The sequence below is a fragment of the Anneissia japonica genome, unplaced genomic scaffold (genome assembly GCF_011630105.1).
Source record: "Anneissia japonica isolate Jap-2015-1 unplaced genomic scaffold, ASM1163010v1 scaffold5330_len1712360_cov203, whole genome shotgun sequence".
Taxonomy (NCBI): Eukaryota; Metazoa; Echinodermata; class Crinoidea; order Comatulida; family Comatulidae; genus Anneissia; species Anneissia japonica.
The window spans coordinates 1,359,969-1,385,449 of record NW_022711894.1 but is presented as its reverse complement, the minus strand read 5'-3'; the positions used below and the strand labels follow the sequence as shown (position 1 = coordinate 1,385,449).

General features: G+C 33.2%; 3 protein-coding genes across 5 annotated transcripts in view; 2 read left to right on the top strand and 1 right to left on the bottom strand.

Moving 5' to 3' along the window:
- The window catches only part of LOC117107632 (oxysterol-binding protein-related protein 11-like), a 28,512-nt gene extending 28,063 nt beyond the window's left edge, over window positions 1-449 (top strand). Inside the window, exon 14 of the mRNA XM_033249340.1 lies at window positions 334-449. Coding sequence (XP_033105231.1) covers window positions 334-449 — 116 coding nt within the window. The remainder of the gene's footprint in view (window positions 1-333) is intronic.
- Window positions 450-7,456: 7,007 nt separating this feature from the next.
- On the bottom strand, window positions 7,457-11,465 carry LOC117107663. 2 transcript variants are annotated; one of them, XM_033249385.1, is made up of 4 exons: window positions 11,332-11,465; window positions 8,640-8,705; window positions 8,173-8,298; window positions 7,457-7,576 (listed from the first exon to the last, which is right to left on the bottom strand). In XM_033249385.1, exons 1-4 carry the CDS (start codon window positions 11,386-11,388, stop codon window positions 7,472-7,474), a joined length of 354 nt encoding a protein of 117 aa, XP_033105276.1. In that variant the 5' UTR covers window positions 11,389-11,465; the 3' UTR covers window positions 7,457-7,471. The 2 variants fall into 2 exon arrangements, with proteins under 2 accessions (XP_033105276.1, XP_033105277.1); XM_033249386.1 differs by having other exon boundaries at window positions 8,230-8,298.
- Window positions 11,466-11,658: 193 nt separating this feature from the next.
- On the top strand, window positions 11,659-24,938 carry LOC117107657 (sodium-dependent glucose transporter 1A-like). 2 transcript variants are annotated; one of them, XM_033249375.1, is made up of 5 exons: window positions 11,678-11,777; window positions 11,832-11,846; window positions 21,201-21,391; window positions 21,837-22,122; window positions 22,886-24,938. In XM_033249375.1, the coding sequence occupies exons 3-5, from the start codon at window positions 21,227-21,229 to the stop codon at window positions 24,268-24,270; spliced, it is 1,836 nt and encodes a 611-aa protein (XP_033105266.1). In that variant the 5' UTR covers window positions 11,678-11,777; window positions 11,832-11,846; window positions 21,201-21,226; the 3' UTR covers window positions 24,271-24,938. The 2 variants fall into 2 exon arrangements, with proteins under 2 accessions (XP_033105265.1, XP_033105266.1); XM_033249374.1 differs by having other exon boundaries at window positions 11,659-11,846.
- The last annotated feature ends 543 nt before the right edge of the window (window positions 24,939-25,481 follow it).

Sequence of the window (25,481 nt, the reverse complement as noted above, 5' to 3'; positions counted from 1 at the left end):
CCCCCCCCCCCCCGATAGTAGCGAACGGCATACCGAACCATGGACACCTTCCTCCTGACATCCAAAGGACACAAGTTAAACAGCTTGAGCCGATCCTTGTAGGAAGGGATAATCTTCATATTTTCCCCTTCAAGAACAAAAGCTATTCTTGTCACAGATTTTTGGATATTCTCAAGCTGCTTAACATGTGTGACCTCCATCGGTCCCCAAACAGAACAGCAATAATATCGGTGCATTTAATACCATTTATCACTAAATTTGTGATTGGTGAGTCTTACGATATAATGCGATCGAGTCTGTGTTAATAGTCATTTTGTACTCCCCATTCTTCAGGCAATATTCATCTGCTAGAACATAATGAAAATTATACACTGACTTTTCCAAGTGCTTTTGGGAGGTCAATTTTAACAGTTCCGTGGATGGAGTTGCGAAATAAAAATCCCTGGTAGTGTTCAAAGGGAGAGTTCTATGGCTTTGTATGGCCCAAAGATTTTAAGATTAATGATAAATCCGTTTCTAATTTAAGATACCCTGATGATACAGTAGCATACTAATTTCTGACAGTGAAAGTGACTTGCAAGAACATTTAGACAATTTAAAGTTTGAAAGTGAATGAAGAAGGTTGTATGTTTATTAAAGAAAGACTAAAGTCATAGTGTTTAGTACTAAACAAAATGTTCCTGGTTGTTGAATAATTCGCCGCTCACATCACGAACTAACACAATCAAAGTAGATTGTGTTAGTTCGTGAAATCAAAAAAGCGCGTCAAAATACGCGCTGTTGTTGTTAAGGACTTTTTGTGTGGTAAAGAATACAAAATTGCTTGACAACCAATACGCGCTCGTTTTGACGCGCTACTGTGATTTCACAAACTAACACAATCTACTTTGATTGTGTTAGTTTGTGATGTGAGCGACAAATTGTTGATGGATAGATTTGATTACTTAGGTAGCATTGTTACAAGTGATTGTATAAGGGACACAGACATCAACCGTAGGATAGCTATAGCTAAGAAATAAATTCATGGACCAAAAGAATATTTTTACAAGTAAAAAGGTCAATCTTTAGTTAGATCTAATCTTGAGTTTTGTACTATTATTTTTAATTCAATTTCAACTGCACAGTCTGTTATGTTGCAACGTATTCAAATTAAATTCTGTAGGTTCTATTTTCATAAATTTGGTAAAAGTCCTAAGTTGGCTTTACTCGAAGAGAGAAGGAATATTTTTGATCTTATTTTTCTTTACAAATGCATAAATGCCAGTTTTGACGGTGATTTCACTTCTTTTTTTCAAATACTAGTTCCTTTGCATAGATTAAGATCCCCTGGATTATTTAGGGTTCCACCGGGTAGGGTTAACGTTACAAAAAATGGTTTTATTTGTCGTCTCCCTAAGTTATATAATTCTATCTGTTTCAATCCTTCCTTAGATATATGGTTTGATAGTCTTAACTGCTTCCATCACAAAATTACTACCATTTTTACTTCTATTAAGTGAATTTCTTATATTTTTAATTATTTTTAGACCTATATTTGAATTTAATGTTATATTACTTATATAAATTTTTTATGTACCAATTTTCATGTATCAATCCTGTTATGGGCGACACTGATCGCTGCTGGATGATGTTGAAATAAATAAAAATAATAAATAAATTGAGTCCAAGAAAAGGCTACTAAAGTGTTAGGTATGGTCTGTGTTGCTATATGGTAGCGAATCCTGGACAATAAGTGAAAAATGAAAAAGAAACTAGAAGCTATAGGAATGTGGTGTTAATAGGAAGATGATGAGAATTTCTTGGACTAAACTTATGAGGAATGGAGATGTGTTGAAATTAGTAATAAAGAAAGACAATTAATTATATTGATCATACAAAGGCAGTTAAGGTTCAAAGGGCATGAAATCCGTGAGGATGATCTATAAAACCTTGACAATAGAAGCTAGGAGAAGGCAAAGGAAAAAGTATTTAGATGAATTGATACTGTCATCTGGGCAAAGAGAATAGATCTCTTTCATGCCATCAATAATAGACAAGTTCAAAGATATGATTGCCTGAAAGAGGATATATACTGTAGCACATCCACATGGAGAGATCATCTTGAACATTCATAGAATGATGAATTATTTAAATATAAGACCACCAAAAAACAGCTGTTTTAATTATCTACTTTCACAAGTATCTTGTTTTTCACTCTCAATAGACTTAATCCATTTACAGTTGTATCCTGTTTATATTTATGTTTCTCACTTAATGCACATCATAAACTAAAACCAAATATTTAATTTTGTAGCTTGAAGAAAGGCAACGTCATGAAGAGAAGCATCGGAAGCAGACAAAAACTCAATGGGAAACCCAGTTCTTCTCTAAAAATGGCGATGGATGGCTGTACAAGAAGCCATTGAATTGAAATTGATCATTGCTTCCAAATTATTTTTTAGTCAATTTTTATTTCTTTGTAATAATTACTGCCTTATGCACATGGTTTTATGCGAATTATGCTAATTTTATGCAAATTAATATCCTAGTTTTGTAAATTATCCTCTCTTCCGTTAATTTTTCACACTCTCCAGTATATACAAGACTGAGTTACCTTTGTAAAGTTGACATGAAACTCCATCTTATGTATTTGTGAATTTCCAAATTATATGGGATGCCGTCGACAGTATCCTGTGTAAATTGTAGTGGGTACGATATTTTTGTTGCCATGTTCACCAAATATTAATTGCCAACATGTGAGATAGTACCATGTTCTAGGGCAGGGTTGAGCATAAAAATGAGTCGGAGGGCTGAAGGTAATTTTTTATTTAACTTTTAATACCAAAACTTCAACATTTCCAGTGCTCATGCACTGCTTTTATACCGCTTTATGCTCGAGCTGCAAAATCAAGGTGTTTTCTAGCCAAAGATGGTAGGTGGGTCACACATATTACCGTTGGGTCACTCTCATCTGTGTTTTAGGGATTTGATTGTCTTCAAGCTTTATTCTCTACTGCATAAGCCTTATTAAAGTATAGTAAAGGACAATATTATTCTGTTATCAGGAGACTAATTCCAAAGAAGTTAATAGCGTTGTAGTATAGCGGTAAAGGATTCAGCTTTTGAGTGTCATGTGCCCTGTTAAACCTACTAAAGATGCATATTGATTGTAAAGTACGAACATTTAGCAAGATTTGAATTAAACTTGTGTAAAGACAATGCCATGGTGATTTCTGTAGGAGTATCTTATGTTCTTAAAATTTAGCAAGTATCCAGTGTAAATTTTTGTTTCATATGAATTAGGGATTTACCTCAAAATGAGTTTATTTTTTTAATTCTACTATTGGCGAGTATAAGAAATAAGGAACCAAATCAACAACCAAATGATACAGTTAACAGGTTATTGAAGTAGTAACTCTTCCCCTTCAAGATATATCAGATCAGATATAAACTGATCATTTTACCAACATTAGTATCCCTTCTGAATCAGTAGATTGTACACACAATTCTTAAATCAAACAAAAAACTGTTCTTTGATTGTTAATTAAAATATTCTGTTTAATCACATGTTTATTACATTATCAAAATTGTATTTATTACGGAAATATGCTCTATAAACTAGATTTGTGTAAAATATTCTTTAGTGGTAATTACAAGATATTGTTATTGTACGACTCTTGGTCTCATTGAATGTTTTAAGAATACCTTTTTATAGAATGAGTTGACATGATGCATAATCAGAGTTAGTGGTTTTAATTCATTACAGATTTGTACTAGAAATAGTTTATGGTGCAAAGTTAATGTAGCAATAATTTATGAGGGAAATAATACTTTATTGCATAATTCCATAATTGCTGTTTTTTTTCATTGTTAATGATCAAACATTTAAGATCTACTGCATTTTTTTCCCTTTATTATAATACAGTATATAAGTTTTCTAGTTTAATATAATAATACTTAGTCATTTTTTTTACTGTGTACTTATCATTTAAAAATTGTTGCTAGCTTCACATAAAGCCTGTTAGTATGCCTTGGATACATATAGAGGTTTTAAATTTATTCATGCTGCCATCTTTGTGTATTACTGTTAGTTGAAATGAAAAGTGTAAAAACGTGGCTCCATGGTGAAAATAACTTTTATTCACAACTTTCTTACATTACTGTAAAATCAGTAGTGAACGTTCTTTGGGGGAATTCCTTTTACCTTTTGGCAGACCCCAGCTCTTGAGGTAATTAACAAATTAGTTTGGGCAAGGTGTATTAATTGTATTCTTTTAAGTAAAGTTTACTTTCATTTGAATCGAATGACCAGTTCTTCAATAATTTAGAGTACCACAGTTGTGTCGTCACAATGCCAGCTGTCGCCAACCAGACGTTGGTTACCATGCATTACGCCTGAATGACTTTATAGGCTTTTCTGGAATAGGCATTTTAAAATCTAATATTTTACCATCAAAATGTACTAAAACCACAAAAGCTTGCATTGTATTAGTTATCGAACACACATTTAATCATCAATTAAAATTTACAAAGAAAAACAATACATCTTAATAATTATGTTAGAATTTGGGATCAACGGAATAGTATCACTGGTATTGTGACATAACACTGTAGAACTCTATATTTATAAATATTATGGCAGTAGCAGTATTTGATAACAATGTATTCCGAAGTGATATTTAAGTATTTGTTTATTAAGCCATATATTGAGGTTTTAAGGATGTACAGTTTGTAAATGAAGTGTATTAAGATAAAGCAGATACAGAAAAAATTAAGCTGAATCTATATGTACATACAAAGAATTACTGTATAGTAATTTAGGCCAAAAATAATGTTTGTGTTGCCCAAGTCCGCTTAACCCAGAAACTTTCAAATTCTAGTTTTTTTTGTTTTTTGTTTTTTTGCAAGAATATTTCTACCAGGGAAAGCCAAAGAGACTTGTATAATTATTGCATTATTATATGCCAAGGCCAGAAAGAAAAATCTTGACCAAACAACCCTGAATTTTGAATGTCGCTTGGCAACACAATTTTTGTTTTGGCCAATTAATTATAATGGGTATAATGTACTGTATTGTGCAATAAAAAAAATATTATGGCACCCTCTTTAGTATTACTGTTTACAAATTGCGACTTAAAACTTCTGTAAATTTTATTGCATTCATCACAAACTATCGTGTTAAAACATAAAAAATTACTGTATAAAATATACAAAAGATAAAATTTATAATTTAATTAGTCTTCAAAAATACTTTAGTAAGAAAATAAGATTATCACACATGTTGACAGAATACATAATATATTCACATAATTCACACAATATAATACTGTACATAGTTACTTTTACTTAAACTCAATCCAACACCAAAAGACACACAGGTGGAATACTCTACATACAAAAGTGCCTGGCAGCCATAAGGAATGGGTCTCTCACTCGACAATGGATAACCAATCATAGGTTGGCTTGATTGACAGATCATTCTGATTGGATGTTATTGTATGTATGGATAGGATTAGGTCAATAATATCCAATCGGAATTAAGAATTGGATTATGGCTGGTGTAACAATAGCCACTGCCTTTGCACAATGAAAATCATAACAGGTAGGGGGTGGGGACGGATCCAAGTACGCCAGAGGCTCCATACGAAGGTGCCTCAAAGAGCCTAAGGACAGAGGTTGTGCTTTTGTTTGTGATAAAAAAGGAATATTTCTCAATCCAACAATGGGGGCTCTATGCTTGTCTGAAGGGGAAATTTCCCAACCCCTAGTACCACCACTGTATATGGAAGGATTATCTTATATTGCAAAAAAACTAAAACTAAGTCTCAAAGAAACAACAAAGGCAGTGCAGCTAATTAAATATAAACATGTATTAACACTACTTTTAAAAAAATGTCAACACAATATAAACATGCCATCACTACTCATTACGAGGAGCAACAAACACTATTACAGATGTACCATTATAGTCAGAAGGCATCATTAACAACCAAATGCTTCCTTGTAGCTCACCCAGGAAAACCTACACTACTTTCTAATTAAAAACATGTTTTAAAAATTAATACAGTATATTAAATTGTTATAAAAAAGGATTCAGCGTCTTTTTTAAAAGTGACTGCTTCGAAGCTTCTTCAGGTGTCTTGTTGTCAACACTTGTGATGCTTCCATCCTGACTGCTGGCATCACCAAAGGCAGCAAATGGATGATTACTGCCATCCTGAATGCCACCATCATTGGATGCAGCAAATGGATGAGTAGAAATGGTGCCATGAGGCTCTACACCTTGGAATGTAAAACTTGAATTAATCAAGTCTTCTTCATCTATAATTGGAAATTCAGATGCTGGTCGTTGTTCGTTGACTACAAGGCTATTCTCTGCTCGTGGTGAGGGTGATTCTGACATCTCTCGTAGTTCAAGGTCATTACCATGTAAATCTGGTGTGCTTTTGAAGTTTGTCTTGCGACTGGACTTTTTCAGGAAGCTAAATTTTGGCTAGAGAAATACAGAAGAAAACTGTCAAAGTGAAATGCACAGGACATTTTTATAGACAGATGTTTTGTGTTCTGAACTTAAAACAGATATAAATAATCTTGTAGTAGCAAACTTTATAGCGAGTAGTATAGCATATTTAAATAAAACGTTTTCGGTTTTGGTCTCTCAACCTTGAGGTAGGAGGTTTTTAACCTTCGCTGTGAATTTTGCTTGTGTTTTGTCCCAAGGCACACATGTTTGTCTCCTTCCACCCAGGAGTATAAATGAGTACCTGGTAGGATGATGTGGCATTGAATGTATTAGTCTGTATACGACTAGGCATACTCCCCAGGGAGTGGAGGTCGCTCTGTGATTGATATGGATCCAATGGCCAGTGGTAATAATAATATCAGATGTTAAATCCACTTTTAATTGCATCTTCTATGTTTTCTTTTATTTAATTAATTTCAAAAATATAAATCAGTTTTATTTAAGATAGCACCCAATACAAGCTAAGCTTACTGGGACTTTACTACATTGTTAGAAATTGTACAGTGTCGAACATGTACTGTAGATTATTGTACCATTCCACTAAATTTTATAATGATAGATTCATTAGGTTTTGCGTAATCTTGCTAACAAACAGACAGCTGTGAATACATAACCTCCTTGGTGGAGGTAAGTAAGGATTGATTTCAGGCTCAACATAAATGCTTGTTGTTTACCTGTCACTTAATGTTCCTTACTGTATTTCAATGTTTACATTATATTTGAATTATGTGTATAGAATTATATTATATATTTTGTCGTCGTGAGCCCCTCAACATTAAATTAATTTTACTTTTGGGCAATCCTGCCACATGGCAACAACAACTATTTTTATATATTATGGCGCAAAAAAAATGAAATAAAATATGGTATTGAAATTTCAATACCATACATAAGTAGAAACCAAATGAAGTTATTTGATCATTAATGTTCCCTGTTGTTCATTGTACTGATTAGCTAAATTTAGTAAATTTATACTAACTTTGAAATTGTTTGCAATGCATCTACACGGTCTCTAATCATTTTAAATGCTTTGATTACTGCTACGGCTTCACTGCATGTGCAAGCTGGCATTCTCTGAAGATAAAAAAATTATTAGTGGAGGCCTTTTTTATACCTTGATTAGTGAAATTTTAAAGATCGTCAGACAAGCTTTCTTATTTAGTAAATTTTTTTGCCAAAAGCATCCAGTTGGAGGAGAAAATTTTAAAAATTTGGTAAGTGAAACAATGCAGTAATGGGACTTAAATGCTTTAAATTTATATACTTTAGAATAAAATATCTCTTATATTTGGCAGATTTCAAGGTGGCAGGAGTAATAAACATTATTTTTTTTCTGAAATTTCCATTTTTTGTGGCAACGGGTGTGCTAACTGGCCAAAATAAAATGTAATTTTTATTCAAAATCATCATTACTGGCGGGCGGCGAGTTCGCTAAACAAGGTAAAAGAAGTCTCGCCTTGTGATTCTTAAATACCTAATGTTAAGGATGAGTAAAATATATTTGAAATTTTGAATATTTCTCATCAAAAATAGATAATTTTAAGCATTACACTTGATATTTAAGATAGAATGGAAACGTGTCTACTATTTAATAGATCACATGTGTCTATTTTAGGCATGATGTACTTGAGAGTCTGGCTATTTCAAAATGAAGCATGTTTCTATTTTACCTGGATTAGTGTTACAGGGATTGCCATATACCATACAGTATAGTAGTGTAATCTTACCCTCACAATGTGATTCAGACACAATGCTTTTGTAGTGCAGTCATCAATAAGGCTGATCAGCTTACCAGTCTAAATATAAATGTAGCAAAAAACAAAACTATGCTGTTATTATGTTAACATTAAATATCAATTTGTTTTTCATTTTATCATTTATGTTCTAATTAAAATATCTTTATCAATAAGGTTGTTTATTCAAGAAGTGACAAAAACTGTAAAATCACATGGTAAATAAAACTGAAAGTATTATTATACAACATTTAATGTTATATTAAATTTCCATCCACACCACCAGAGAATCATCACCTTTACCAAGAAAATATAATTCATTAATTTATAACAATTTAAAATGATAAATATTCAGGCATTGTAATTGGTTTTCTTCAAAATGCTATAAGTATAATGTTGCTTACCTCACTCGCATGGAAATAACCTTTATAGCCAACAATTAATCGGTGTTTTCTATACGGCATGTCTGCCTGTAAAAAGATGGTTGAATTAACTGAATAGTGTCATAACATTATTTCATTATTTGGTTTGAATGATACTAAATTCATCGTGGCCGAAACAGATGGCAGTACTCTTCTTACTAAAAACTAGTAGTAGTCTAGGCCTAGAGCTCATCTTCCAATGGCGGGCCAACTTCACAGTTGAAGACTTCGGCCCGAGATGGATGTGGATTACTACTCTGAGCTTTTCCCCATTGCTTTAAATATGTATTGTCCCATGCTAAATACCCAAAAAATCATAAAAAATTTTTTTGAAATTAACTTGCCCATTTTGAAGTAACATAAAAGTTATCAACTTGAACATAGAAATTGGTGTATTTAAAAAATGTCTACCCATCAGTTTACAGTGAAAAATGATAGAAACAATTCCAGTCACTGGAAGTGTTTCATTATTTTTATTATAATTATACCATTTAAAAATCAGGGTACACATTTTTTTAATTCAATAATTTCTATACACAAGTTAATAATTTGTATGTTATTGCAAAATTAGCAAGGTATAAAGTAAAAAAAAAACAAGGAAAACCAATATAATTTTATTGGAGTGGAAAAATATGAAGTGGGAGGAAAAAACAACAAAAACCAAATTCACTGCGACGTTATTAGTGAGAATTGAACTATGGCTGCAATGGTAATAGCGAGGTACATCGTGACCCATAACTATTGCACGCTACATGGGCCGACCTTGAATAGGAAAGTGCATTTTCAGTTCATAGCGATTCAATGACTGAAAGCAAAAATTGTTCTTGCATATCACAGTAGTTTTAAGTTTAATCTAGCTGTAACTGGTTTAAGCGATTTAGAAAACGCAAATTGCATTTAAATAAGTTAATCAACTGTCAAAAAAATCCTTAAATGGTCCTCATACCCACACCCTACTGCAGATCGTTACCAAAATTGGATCATTTCTTCATTTCACCATGAAAAACAATTCTGCAAAGTGTCATTTTTATCCATCTATAACTGGGATACAGTATAAGGAATTCAAATGACCCTCAAATTTACACCTAACCTGATCGTTCCCTACACATAATAATATCTTCCTTGTAACTTGGGTTAAACTTTCTCGACAGTTTTATTCGGATCAGTTGACCCGTTTTTGAAATATCTGGTCTGGGACGTTTTCCTTTAAATGGTCCTCATATTCACACCCTATGCTGGATCATCACAAAAATTCAGTCATTTCTTTACTGGACCTTTACAAACTATTATAGAAAGTTACATTTACACCCATTGAAAACTTATTATAGATATTTACGTTTGGGATCTCAAAAATTTAAATGACCTCCAATATACACCCTTGACTGATTTGTCACCAACACATAATACTATCTTCCTTGTAATTTGGTTAAACTTTTGCCAAATGTTTCATTCAGATCAGTTGATCAGTTTTCAAAATATGTGGTCTGGGACTTTTTCCTTTAAATGGTCCTCAAATCCACACCATACTGCAGATCGTAATAAAAATTTAATCACTTTTTTACAAGACTTTTACAAAGTACTATAGAATGTTTCATTTAGAATTAGACCCATTGGTTTTTTTTAAAGAGTTATTTAGGTCTGGGTCCTCAAAAATTGAAAAGACCCTCAAATTTACACCCTTCACTGGATCGTCACTAACACATAAAAATTTCTTCCTTGTAACTAGATTAAACTTTCCTGTAAGTTTCATTCAGATCAACTGACCGGTTTTTGAAATATTCGGTGTAGATTGTTTGACCTTAAATCAATTAAATTGGTCCTCACACGCACACACCCCACCATAGATTGACACTAAATATTAGGAGGCACATCCTTGATATATGGCCTATGCTTCAGCAAAGCACGGAAAATTTTTTTGTCAATTTTTGTTGAATCTGAAGTTTTGAAAATGTATATTTATTGTATTGTTTCCTTATTGTTCTATTATTATTCTGTAATTTTAGTATTCTCATTTAGGGACAACATTGGAAATAAGTTGCTTTTTGTACTTTTCTGTGTTTTTATCCTTGAATGTTTTTACTTATAATTACTTCAAAATTAATAAATAAATAAAAAATAAAAAAGCATGGGAAGTGACCAAAAAAGTGACGGCCAGAAAAAAACAGTGCAAAAAGATAGGAAAATATATGCACAAAAAAAAATCAGAACAAAAACAATGGCACCTATCCCAGTACTACTACTACTGGGAAAAGCCAATAAACTTAAATACTAAAAAAAACAAAAACTCTTGGCCTGTATAATTATTATATATATATATATTTTTATATAATTATTATATATATAGTATTATAATAATACTGCCTTAGCTACGTAACCTTGTTCTAGATTCGCGGTCGCACCTTCGGCGCTCGATACACCGCAACCGAAATGATCGAATACAGTATTACAACCTAGGGGCCTAGCCTAAGGCTAGAGCCCTAGCTAGGGCCTACGTACGACGACTATATAGGGTAGTCACACACCAGCTAGGCCTACTTTACTACTACTAGGCTGGGCCTAGGCTCTAGCCTAGCTGGTAGCAGTAGGTAGGGACAGGGTAGGCCTAGTTAGTACCTTACTAGTAATAGCCTAACCCTAGAGGGTAGGCCTAGGGGCCTAGTATGTTTTTGCTCACCAATTTTACTTGTTCACACAGACTTTCAAAATCCGTCATCATAACTAAGTTGGTCATTGTTTACTGTTGCGCGGCAGAGAGTACGTACCTCGGTTGTACATGGCTCTTCCATTTTTGGCATGGGGAATTGTTTTTAGTAGCAACATTGTGTCATTTTACGTCAAATTATGACAATTTGTGTCAACTGATGGTAGTTCGCGTCAACCTATGGTAATTCGCGTCAACTTATGCTATTTCGCGTCCAGCAGGTTATGCTACCTAGTAAACTTTGGTGGCGCCCTACGCTATGGTTCGATAGTTCCTAGAGAAGAAAAGGGTGAAATCTGGGGAATACCCGTTGCGCAGTGACCTACACAGTAATTCATTCACATGTGTGACCATAATTTTATTACAAAACACACGAAACTATTGGAGTGTGCGCTAGGCCTACCACCACTACTACTAGACTACTAGTTACTGGCGTCCTACTACTAAATACATTTATTTTGCGAAAGTGTGGTGTCTTGACACGGCTTGTAAGTTCTGTTTATTTTACTTTTTTGATATGAAAATGCTATTTAATTTTAATAAATTATAATAAAGTGGCCTGGGCTAGGGCCTAGATTAGATAGGTCAAGGTTAGGTAGGAGGGCCTACTATTCTAGCCTAGTTAGTTTAGCTACTACTAGTAGTACTAGTAGCAGTTTCGAACTGTCTTGACTGAAAATGATGCAAGGAAATTGCAAGCTGACTTTACATAATTTGTCTACCATGGTGTCATGACTGGTTGATGCTTTTTAATGTATTCAAGTGCAAAGTACTTAGGTCACTTGGGCCTAGGCCTAGGTCATAATAATCCTAATTTTAATTATGAGTTAGAAGACATTGTTCTTGAAGAAGTTGAGGAGGACCTAGGCCTAGGTGTTATTATTGATAAATCTTTGAAACCCAGCAAACAGTGTGTTGCTGCTGTCAAAACTGCAAATCGGGTACTCAGCAGTATAAAAAGGTCCTTTGAATATAAATCAGTTGCAAACATTAGGTGTCTGTATATCGGATTAGTTCGTCCACACCTTGAATTTTCAATCCAGGCTTGGTCACAGCAATTAAGGAAAGATATAAATTTATTAGAAAAGGTCCAAAGACGGGTAACTAAAATTCCTAAATGTATGAAAAATGTAAATTATAAGGAATGTCTCATAGCCTTTAATTTAACTACTTTAGAAATAAGAAGAATTTGTGGGGACTTAATTGAGACATATAAAATATTAAATGGAAAAGAGGATGTTGATAGGGATCTGTTTTTTCGATTTGGCAATTGATTCCATTACTAGAGGTCATGGTTGGAAGTTCAAAAAGCCTTATGCTCGACTAAATTGTAGGAAGCACTATTTTTCCCAAAGGGTGGTAAACAAATGGAATGCTCTTCCTGTCCACATCATGGAAGCTGAAAGTACCATGTTTAAGAGAAGATACCAGAAGACAAGGGGGGGGGGCTATTAAAGGGTCGGAAACGGCCCGCCAGCCCTCAGCGCCACTTAAATAACTTAGTGGCATTACGGTGAGTTACGGTGAGTAGTAGGGCATGAATCGCCACCCACTGACCCCATACTACCGTATTACAGACATGCTTAATTCAGAGAGCTAGCTCTCTACTAACTTCCTTGTGTAGTGTACCATTTTGATATTATTTATATATTTGATGTTTACTGCTTTTATATTGTGACTCCCCAATCTTTTTACTATTGAAATTTGGTTTTTATTGTTATTATTATTATTATTATTAGTATTAGTATTATTATTATTAATGTTGTTGTTCTTTCAAATTTTTACTACGCCCTGGCTTAGACTCTCTAGGCCTAGTAGCCTAGTAGTATTTTATTTAGCCATTTTGGCAATTACCATACAGTATGTCATTCTGGAAGTGTTGCTGTTTTGGTTTATTGCTGTTGTGACTTATTGCCGTTTTGACGTATTGTCGTTTTGGTTTTTTGCCGTTTTGACCTGTTCCCATACTAATCAATGGTAACCGGTAAACCAGTAGTAAACCAGTAAATTGTAAAATGCTTTTTTTTATATATATAAAAGAAGTAAAAGAAACCTTTGTAAAGTATTTCTGCCATTTATATTCCCACCTCTTCTTAGGCTTGACATCATTCTTTCATTATTTTTATAGTCCATGGAAAAATGAATGTTTTTTGAAAAATAGCAAATATTAAATTTTTTCATGATACCCCAAAATTTGATGAGGGCAGGGATGTGAAAATAGCAATTACAGGTAATTTTATTTGGCTTTAAGATTTGGTCAAAACCTAATTTTCTTTAAAATCGGCACAGAAATGGGCCCTTATTTTCCAAAATATGTGGACAGATTTTTAGGCCAAATTTTTGTGCAAAGGATATATTCCCAGCACAGGCCTTACTATACAGTCTGGGCCTTGGCCACAGGGGCGACCCAAACCGCTGAATCTGACAGGGTTTTCCCACTTGCCTCACTACAGTATGCTCTATCCGGACTAACTGTAGGATAGTAGGCCCAAAGAAGCCTTAGCCTGGGCCTCAGTCTTCATTATGCCACTGACACCACATCGTTCTTAATGAGACAATGTTTTTCAGAGCATCAAGGAACATGTTTTTATCTGAACAGTGACAGAGATTGCTAAACACTATTGGAATTCAGAAACTCTTTTCATTTATTTGGCTGTCAGACGAATAGTATTCATTAAAAAACTTTACCCATGGCTTTCCATAATTGTTATTCTGCACATATGAACTCATTCATTTAATATATATATATATAATGAAACACCTGAAAAAAGAAATATAAGAAAGATATATGCAAGACCTTCAAAAAGCAGAAGCTCAAAATCACCATAGAAGCCAACAAGAAAATAGTAGACTATCTGGACATCACCCTCGACCTAAACGCTGAAACATTCAAACCATACATGAAACCAAACAATACCCAACTGTATGTACAACCACCCACCACCTATAACGCGCAACATACCGGAAGCCATCAACAAACGGCTCCCAAGATATCATCTAATGAAACTGTTTTTAATGAAGCCGTACCACTGTACCAAGAGGCACTTGCAAACACCGGATATGAATACAAAATAAAGTTTGAACCAACAGCTAACGACAAACAGCGAAAACGAAATAGACAGAGAAACTTAATCTGGTTCAACCCACCCTACAGTGACAACGTATCAACTAATATAGGGCGCAAATTCTTCAAAATCATCGACACATCCTTCCCACCCGGCCACCAACTCCGGAAAATATACTGTAATACTGTAAAAATTAGTTACAGTTGCACGCCTAGCATAAAACAAATAATATCTAGCCATAATGAGATACTACTTAACAACGAAACTAAGGAACAAGAAGCAAAAAATTGTAATTGCAATAAGAACAGAGTATGCCCACTAGAAGGCGAATGTCTAACAAAAGGGATTGTATACCAGGCAACAGTTACAAGGCACGACAACAAAACGGATGAAACCTACGTTGGACTAATACTGAACATACATATAAAACCAGATCCAATGGACACAACAGCAATTTTAGAAATAAAACTCAGAAAAATGCTCTAAGCCAGTATATGTACACTAAAAGATAAGTCTATATTGTATTCCATTAAGTGGAGAATCCTAGCCAAATGTACACCTTACTCCACAGCTACTAAGAAATGTAATTTATGCATATTGGAAAAATATTTCATAATCTGTAAGCTAGAATTAAGCACACTTAACCCCAGAAATGAACTGAATGTAGGTAAAAATGGCCCCGGTAAAAATGGCCCAGGAAATAATGGCCCCCGTAAAAATGGCCGCATTAAAAATGGCCCCAAATGACAAGTAAGTAAAAATGGCCCAATGAAAAAAATTCAGTAATAAAAATGATTTTTTTTTTTTTAATCTTCAAATATTTAAATACTGTAATAAGCAAGAATTGAATCAATAAATAAAAAATGACCCTCAATTATAAAATAAAAAAAAAAAATGGTGAAATTCGTAAATATATAAATAAGTTGTATTTTTTCCTTTGAAAATAAGATCAATTTATGTGTTGTTTTTTTTTATTTCTCTAAAAGTATTTGTTTCTTAACAAATACAGTTACACAACAGATGCAAATGAATTACTGAGAGATTATCGGAAAGCAATGGCCATTGAATAACATTTTTTGATAGAAATAAAAGTTTTAAAAACGTTGTTCCACTAACAAAGTAGAGGAATGACATACATACAGTAAATCAAAATTTATTGGGGGAGAGCCCCCGGACCTCCCCTTTTTTGGGGAGGATTTATCGATTCATGGAAAAATGAATACATATGCAACTACTCAATTTTTTTATGTATGGGCTACACACATAAAATAAGAATGAGAAAAATTTACCTGATCGTTTTCAAGAGGAGAAAACCTTGAATTTTGAAGGTCTTAAAAGTCTAAAAGACATTTTAGAAGTCGGGATAGCTCATTTCCCGACATCCAGAAATCGAAGTTTTCCCCGGGGACAACCGGAATTCGCCTTTCTCTTTGGGGTTCATTGATTCATGAAATTGTTTTCAAGAAGGGGGAAACCTTGAATTTTGAAGGACTTAAAAGTCATTAAAAAACACCTCAGAAGTCGGGAAATCTCATATCCTGCCATCTAGGAATTAAAATTTTCTCGTTGGAGAGCCCCGGACCCCCCCCCCTCCTTTTAGGGGATTTATCGATTCATGGGAAAAAGAATATGTATGCAACTACTCAATTTTTTGTATGTATGTATTTATAGGCTACACACATTAAAGATGTAAAGGTAGACTTATACATTGGAATGCAAAGTATCTAAGTTTAAATTTGTTATTTTTCATTTTGTTCTATGGAGCGAGTACATTGATTGTTTGGGCTTTCGCCTATTCTCGCATCCTGGCTAAATTGTTCTTTTATGCCGAATAAATATTATTATTATTATTAATATTATTATTATAATTATTATTATTATTATTATTATTATTATTATTATTATTATTATTATTATTATTATTATTATTATTATAAAATAAGAATGAGAATTAATTTACCTGACTGTTTTCAAGAGGGGAAAACCTGGCAAATTATTTATTTGTGGTCTTTGACTTTTATTTTTTTCAATGTGTTGTTTGTTATCTTACTGAATTTTATTTTTGTAGTGTTAGTTAAAAGGAAAGAGTACAAATTTGTTTTGGTGAGGCTAATTGCCATTCTCTTTCCTGGCAAATTGTATTTTTCTTGAATGCCAAATAAATATTATTATTATTAAATAGGCCTATCAATAAAATTTATATTTAAAAGTATAAATGTACAAAATCATCAATGAAATCGATCAACTAATATAAGACTAATTAGAGGCTGCAGGCATCGTTCTCCATTGATAATTGATTGGATTATTGATGAACACTTCTTATCTATTTATTCATAAAATCAAGAATCTTACTGTGAATAAAACATTATCAACCTGCTGTTCTCTCTTTGAATAGTAATCATTTCAGACTCATAAGATGCAGCAACATGCTTGATAAACTTAAAAATGCACAACCTTTTGTATTGCCAGCAGATCACATTTTTATTGCTGGCATGTTAACAGCATGATTGTAATACATTTTCATTGTAATGAACGGCTATAATGTTCAAAACAAACAAATTCAAAAGAAATCGGTATATGAATTCAAAACAGAAATTAGTGATTATGAATTCAAAATGGATTTTAGTGGTCCAATATTCTTCAAGTTTTGGACTAATTTTTACATTGTGTGGAAGACAGTGTGCATAATCCATGGAAAGAAAACAAAGCAGCTAGCTGCCTACTATTTTGGGATGTCATTTCATACAGATTCAACATGGTGAAAAAAAAATGGCCCCGGTAAAAATGGCCTCAAATGACAGGTAGGTAAAAATGGCCTCCAATAATAAAATTCTGTATTAAAACTGATTTAAAAAAAATCCTTATATGCATTTTTATAAAACTGAAATAATTTTGTTTTTAAAAAGAATCTAACATCAAATATATTGCCATTTATATTTTACTTTTTGCAGGAATTACATATTCAAAGATAAAAAAATAAGCCATTAATAACACTTTTTATTTTTTTTAAATTTAAATATTAAAAAATAGCAACAATTTAATCAATAAATCAACATAAATCATGCATTATTCATACTAAAATAATTTATTTGTGGCCAATTTCACGGAAGCGGAAACACAATTTTCCAGAAATTCAATCCGGGTGTTGCTAAACCCTGCAAAAATGGGTTGAAATTATTCTTTTTTCTTTTTGAAAGAAAAAGAGAGTTTTACAATCATAATTAAAGGGTTTGGATGGGGTTCGCAGTGTATTTTTGGAGGTTTGTTGTGTATTGGCAAGTATTTTTTTTTTTAGCATTTTAGTTTTATCGTTGATTAAATCCATGACATTGTTGTTTAAAATTGCAGCTTTGTAGTTTTTACTCAGAGGCTAGGAACTGTCAACTGTGGTTTTTAAACTCTAAATGTATCACTGTATTTGTTACCTTACTTTTCTTATTATGGTATCAAACATAGTGATGCATTTGTTACCTTAATATATGTTGTTGCTTTAATAGTAACAAATGCATCACTGCACAGTTAGTGGCAGTTATTGTTGCTGAGTATTCTTATTACATTCAAAATCCCCGATGCTTGTATGTGTGTTAATGTATTAGACACAAAGGAGATCTTTTTCGCTATCGCTTCCTGTTTCTCTTCTATCCCTTAAATCGTTTAAAATTGGGGCTTTACTCGAGTACAAAGAACAACATGGACTCTTTCCACAATGCATCACTTTATTCCTTTAGTATCATTTCCCTAGCCAAAGATGCAATTTTTTGCTTTATTCTTTTGCCTCATTTTGCTTCTTTTGTTTATTTTAGATAACAATTATTTTCACATACATTTTACTCTTGCCATATAAGTTCTAATATAACACCTGAGTTTAGTAGTATTGTGCTGTGGTTTGGTTTTGGGTCTTTTTGTGATTATTTATTGTTAACAGAGCTGCAACTGATTACACATCCTTTCAGATTGTTTGCTTAACTGGTTGCAATATTTATAACATCTGTGAAAAACATCTTGTGATCCACTTGTGATACCAGTGCTATGTCACTAGAAGTGTTAACACACAAAAGACAGAAATAAAAAAATAAAAATGATTTGGTTGAATCCAGGGTTTCCCGGGGTTCTATTCTCGCCCCTCTTCTTTTTAATCTTTTCATTAATGATCTCCCTGGCTCTCTAACTTCTAATTGTCTTCTATGCTGACGATCTAAATCATTATTAAATTGTCTCTACTCATAATGATGCAAGTTTATTACAGGAAGATCTGGATAGGTTAGAGCAATGGTCCTCAACATAGGTCATGTTTCTTAGTTTAAAGTAAGTGCAAGACACTAACAATTACTATTAAAAAGAATAAAATTGTATTTCCATACCATTGAAGGATCATGTTTTATACTATGTTGATGCCCACAATGATTTAAGAGTAATTTTAGATAATAAGTTGAATTTAATATTAACATCTTAAACATATTTGTAGTAAAGCTAATAGAATGCTGGATTTAATCAAACATAATGGTTGGAAGATTAGAAATAAAAGTGCATTATTTGAATTATATTTTTTATTAGTTAGACCACATCTTGAAATGGATAGCATTTTATATACTGTAGTGGAGTGTGCAATACTCAAACTAATTAGAAGTTACTCAGCGTAGATTCTTAAGGTTTGCATACAAGCTATGTTATGTTCCCAAGTATAGTTTATTTGGACTCTATCAAATCTAGGAGGTGTCGTAAGTCCGATTTTTCTCTTTTTCATATTTCTATTTCTAGAGTTAATGTCTCTAATATTGGTTTTAACATCAGGCTTCCTTCCTATTTCTTAGAATACTCCCAGCATTATAATAATAATGCAGTTGTATATTCTTACCAATTATTACACAATGCAATGAAAACATGTGTAGCAATGATCTACACAATGCTGAAGTCATCAGGAATAATGTCATGTTTTTAATCTTCGATTAATGAACGAATTACCAGCAGCCCCAAATTCAAAGAATGCGCATCCGGGAGTTTTGTTTATATGACCTTTCTTAACTCCTCTAATATATTCTGCTGTGGATGGTGATACTCATTGGCACTGACATCCAGGAAACAATTGATAATACAGTATTAAAAATTGGTAAAAAAATTTTTGAGAGATAGGATATTTTTTGGGAGATTCTTGCTTGTTAGCGGGAGTGCAGAAGGCCTTCCCAATTTCCGGGAGTCTCCTGCAACTTCCGGGCAGACTTGAGAATTACTGAATTACTTTAAATACATTTTTTTTATTTACTTTTTCTCCTACATAATTGCATTTTGTCTATATGTAAGTTTTTTGTCTTCTGTCCACTTCCATGAACTGTGTGAATAATTAAATATGAATCTGAATAAAGTGTCAATTATACAACATGAGAATGATCAAATCAAGATATGTTAAAACTCAGATAAATATATTTGGAGTGGAGTTGAATAGCTCAGTGGTTAAGATGCTTCCCTTCTGATCCCAGGATCCTGGGTTCAATTCCTGTCACAGCAGAAATTTTGCTCACAACTAAAGACACTCCACTCCCAAGCCTCATAAAGAGGCTCGAGTTTATAAAGCATAATTTTCATCCTGTTTGTAACCTCTACAGTGGTTATACCTTCTGCAAGTGTCAAAGCTGTCTCTTATACACATCTAGATGTGTATAAGAGAGGTGTACTGAATAGTGTAAAACTGTTTTCAAATTTAATAATGAAAACACAATAAAGTTCCTGTATCGCTATCTGAAATAGCAGATTTGGGTAATCTTTCGTTTTACATACATTATTTATCTATTGTGCAGGCTACTGTAGTATATTTATAGTAAAATTTAAAGACGATCAAGGTCACATTTTCACAGGACTTCTACCCTATATTTAGAATTGAAAGCGCAAGCTGACACCAGGTTGGCCGATTATACTTTACTGTAAACACTTAAATGACTGATTGCAATGGAGGATATCGAATCAGTGGAATAATGGAAACTGCAATATGCCAAACTACAGTATATATAAGTTTATTATAAGTATTTTATAAGGTCGAATTATCACATTTTCATTTTGCCAGTTAATTATTTTGACATTAATTTTGAAATAACTATGCTACTGTACTTTAAAATAACAAACTCGCTGTATTTTATGCAGGAAATCTAGGCTAAGGTGAGACTTTTTTTATACCTTGTTTCGTGAACTTGTTTTTTAAAGTTATTCAGAGGAGGATGGAAAAAAAAATAAAAATAAAATTTTATTTTCTTATTAGCAAATAGTTTTGCCAAAAACATCCAAATGGAGGAAAAAATATAAATACAATTTTAATGGTGAATGTAAACAGTGTAGTAATGGGATGGTTAAATGCTTTAAAATGTATAATTAGGAAGAAATATACATCTTATTTTTGGAGATTTCAAGGCAGCAGCGGGCGAAAATAAAACTATTTTTTTCTGAAATTTCCATTTATGTGTGGCGGCGGGTGGCCAAAAAATAAAATATTATTTTATTTGAGATAATTGTTGACGGGCGAGGATCTACTGTACTCAGTTTGAGAAGTCATGTCTAGGGAGTGTCTCACATGGCTATTCAGTGAAGACCAATAATTTCATTCCAGTAATATTTATTTTGTATAGTACCACCAGGCACCCAGTTACCTCCTTGCACTAAGGACTCAACCAGCTTGCCTTAAACCCGAAGCCATACCTCTCTGCATGCTTCCACAAGTAAAGTGTGTGTCTGATATTTAATTCCCAAAAGCTCACATTTGCTCATTACGTATTATTTTCATTTTCTTCTCAGGTATTTATAAAAAAAAACACTAAATCATGTCAGATGATGAAGATGTTCTGTTTGATGTTGGAAATAAAAATTTTAGTAATGTTGGTTTGATTAACAAGAAAGCAAAAAATGTAACTGATGTCTTAGTAGCACAAGAGGAGGACAGAAGACTGAAGAAAACAATATTTCTCTGTGGGGCATTTGCATCTGTAGTGAGTCTAATTATAATTAAACTTTATAATTAACTTTTCATTTTCAACTTGAAACTATAAGTGCTATTGGTTTGACCTGTTTTCCTTTCAATGCCAAATTTATTTTACACTTTGTAAATGTGTATTTTTATTTTTTTTTTAGTCTATTTTACTTTTAAAACCATTGTTTTTATTTCTATTTAACTTCTTTAAAAATTTCAAGTTGAGTCATATAAATGTGACATTTATTAAATGTTAAGTTGCTAATGTAGATAAAATGCTAATATAGATAAAACTTGTTTCGTGAATCTGTTTTATTAATCATTTTATATATATTGCCATACTTTTTATTTATTTTTTATATCTAAGGATTGCCTTTATTTATTAGTTACAGTAACCTTCCCTATATAACAGCTCTCCTCTTGTCAAAATTATCATACTGTTATCAACTTTGCTTCCATTATAGGGTCTTTGTATTTCAGTTCTTGGTCCAACGATACGATTTTTGGAAATCCAGACTAATAGTGATCCCTCCCACCTGTCGTATGTGTTCCTTGGCAGGGGTTTTGGGTATGTGCTCGGATCAATCCAGACTGGATGTCTGTTTGAGGTGCTGAACCCCCTGACGTACTTGGGAATTTCCCTTGCAACTTGTGCTGTCAGTATGAGTCTGGTTCCGTCTGCACCTGATGTAGGCATGCTCATGTTCTTGTTTGTGTTTATTGGAATCACCATGGGGTCGTTGGACACTGGTAAGTTATTAGTTTTGTTTTGAAGCCTAATCTGCAATTGCATCATAGTTAAATTAACTAAGGAATGTAAGTTGAGTTGGGAACTACAATTTTATATGGCTATGTTACAAACTAATGATATTATACTGTAATTCTGACCAAGCATTTAGATCCAAAAACACCAATTGAAGACTGGCAGTTCTGGATGAATTTTCAACAAGCGTTAAAGGATAAATATGAGTCACTTTTATCCTTCCTTAGTGTAAAGCTAGATTTACGCTAGACACGATAACGACACGACAACGACATATTATCACGTAGTTTGTATTCTTAAACACTGCACACATTGGTATTGTGTCGTTGTTGTGTCCTAATCGTGTCTAGTGTAAATGTAACTTAAAGTCAGGCTCCGGAGGGAAAAAAATTGTTGATATGTTGTAGAACTGATTTTTTTTTAAAACAGAAAAAAGTATTTTGATCAAAAACTGAGCAACGGTGAATGAACAAAAAAAACAAAAAAGATTTTTCTCCTCCGGAGTCTTGACTTCACACCCTACTGTACATCGGATTTCAAAATATCAATTTGTATTATTAATAATTATTATGCAGAGACACTGTGAGCTAATATCACAACACAGTACTACCAAACTTTGCTTGCACTTAAGTTGGGCTCTCTTATTTGCCAGTTTATTGAATGATTGATCGAAAATCATTTGCTGTACCATGATCATTAAATTTTCACCTTTTGAAAGAATTTAAGCATTTGTTTTTGTTTACATTACAGGGGCCAATGTCTTGTGCTTGCAGTTATGGGGGAAAAGATCACCTCCTTTCATGCAGGCATTACACTTCAGTTTTGCAGTGGGAGCATTAGTTGCTCCTTTGCTGGCCAAGCCATACTTTGACTCAGCATTGTCTACACCCAACGTTAATATAAGGGTCAAATATTCTGATGAAGTCAATGTAACTTATACTAATATTACAACACCTCCGGTAAGCTCTTCAGTGGTTATATCTTCTATAAGTGCCGAAGTATCTGAAGCTCCAACAAATACTACAACACCTCTGGTAACCTCTACAGTGGTTATACCTTCTGCAAGTGTCAAAGTATCTGAAAATCCAACGAGTACTGCAGCACCTCTTACAAGTACCCAAGTAACTGAAGCTTCCAACATTACAACATCACTTCCTCACTTTACAGATTGTGGTAATGAAACTAATTGTACTGCAGAGGATGCCATACCACCAAGGGGATCTAATCAGACATATGATTCTAGGAAAATTGCTTACACCTATTACATTATTGCTGTATTCGTTGCCATCAATAGCTTTGCATTCTTTTATTTTTCTTTAACCTCTCCAAAGAAAATGAAACCCTCTCTACTTCAGAAATCATTGCATGCATCTGACAATATTGTTTGCAGCCATTTCAATATGCAGATGCTGTCTATTATGTTTCTTTTTTACTTCCTCTATGTTGGAGCAGAAGTGGCATTTGGAAGTTTTATCTTTTCATATGCAGTTGATAGTGACGTGCAGATGAATGAAGAAGACGCGTCTATGTTGAACTCTGTGTTCTGGATCAGCTTTGCTATGTCACGTGGCTTTGCAATCTGTTGTGCAGGATACATTCCCCCTTTTTACATACTTTTAGCTGACATGGTAGGTTGTCTGATAGCATCATTTTCCCTTGTATTTTTTGGGAACACCAACCCTCAGGTTCTCTGGTTCGGCACCATTTTTCTTGGTGCTTCAATGGCGTCTCTTTTTCCAACTGGTCTTTCATGGCTGGAGCGGTATTTGAAAGTTAGCGGTAAAGCTGCAACCTTCTTGGTACTCGGTGCCGCATCTGGAGAAATGGTTATTCCATTTTTGGTAGGCCAGTATTTTTCTGATGATGATGATGACAATGGCCAGGAGAGCTCAGAAATTAATCTTAATATGTTGATGTACATGATATTAGTTGTCTCAGTTATACTGCCTTGCTTGTTTTTCTTTGCAAACCGAATTGCAGAGAATAAGGGTGACCGATACACAAAGAAAAATAGGTCAGACAGAGAAACATTGGTGACTCATGAAATTGTGGAAGCTGTTATTGAAGCAGCTCATAATCAAAAGAACTCAACAAATGGAAAGAAATTCTTGAGATCCAAAAAACACAAGGAATAGTGTTCTTCTCATTTATGGTGTGTTTTAATAATTGTGTACTGTAAATTAGTATAATGATTAAAATTGAATGGCCACACCTATAATTTAGTAGTAAAGCTTTGAATAAGAGAAGCAAATAAGTTTTTTTAAAAGTCAAACTGAGAAAAAAATCTAAAATTTTTCAGACATTTACAAAGAAATCTTTAATGAATCCTGATTGTACATTTATAATTTATAACAAATAATTGCTTTAATTTGTTGATTTATAGTTGCTTTATAATAGTACATAAAATTAAACTTGTTATAGTGCTCTAGCAAACCCTATATTTGGGCAATTTCATGGTAGAATTAAATAATAATAATAATGACATCTTGTAAGGTGCATGTATCCATTTCAGAGAGCTGCTCGCAGCGCCATTTCCACTTGCAAACTTGCAAAGAGAAACAACCTTTTCTGCATTTCATTTATTATATTTAGGTTATTTCATTTTATATAAATTTTCTTTTCATATATTTATTTTATTTTTTTTTGTTTAAAAAGTACTTAAATATACATTAATTACCAACTTAACTACAGACAACAGGCAAAACAAGCGCAAGATCTTAGAGGGTCATCCATCCATCGCCACTCTATTGCATTCCCTAATCTCTACCTAGGTGGCTCAAACAGAATGGGAAAAACATTTGCCCTGCCACAGACGGACTGGTGCTCAGAGGCGGCAAATATGGGAGTGATGTTTGGCCCTACCAGATGTGTTATCGTACTGAATACTCGGTACGTTCCCAAATACTAGCAAAATAAATTTGCAAGTGATTCGGGTGGGATACCCGAAATCATGTCGGAAATAGAATTCAAATTCACAACAGTTTTTGGCTTAAACTAAACCCAGAAGACTAGAGTGTGTCTTTGACAATAATTTTTATAAACTTGTATAAGTAGTACATACACCTTACAAAATAACCAACAGTGGTACTTGAAAAGTCCAATTTGAAAATTTATTGTGGAGAAAGAAAACAGACATTTTTATCTCAGGACACTGTAGGTACAGGATGTGGCTAAATTATTAATACAAGTTTCGCTGAGAAAATTATGGTTTTATTTATACTGTACTGTATTTGACTTGTTTTGTTTGGTAAGGCACAACTTTTTTTATTCCTTGTTTTGCGTACTTATTTTTTTAAAGATCATTGGAGGAAGGCGGAATAAAAATAAAATTTTGTAGTCTTATTTA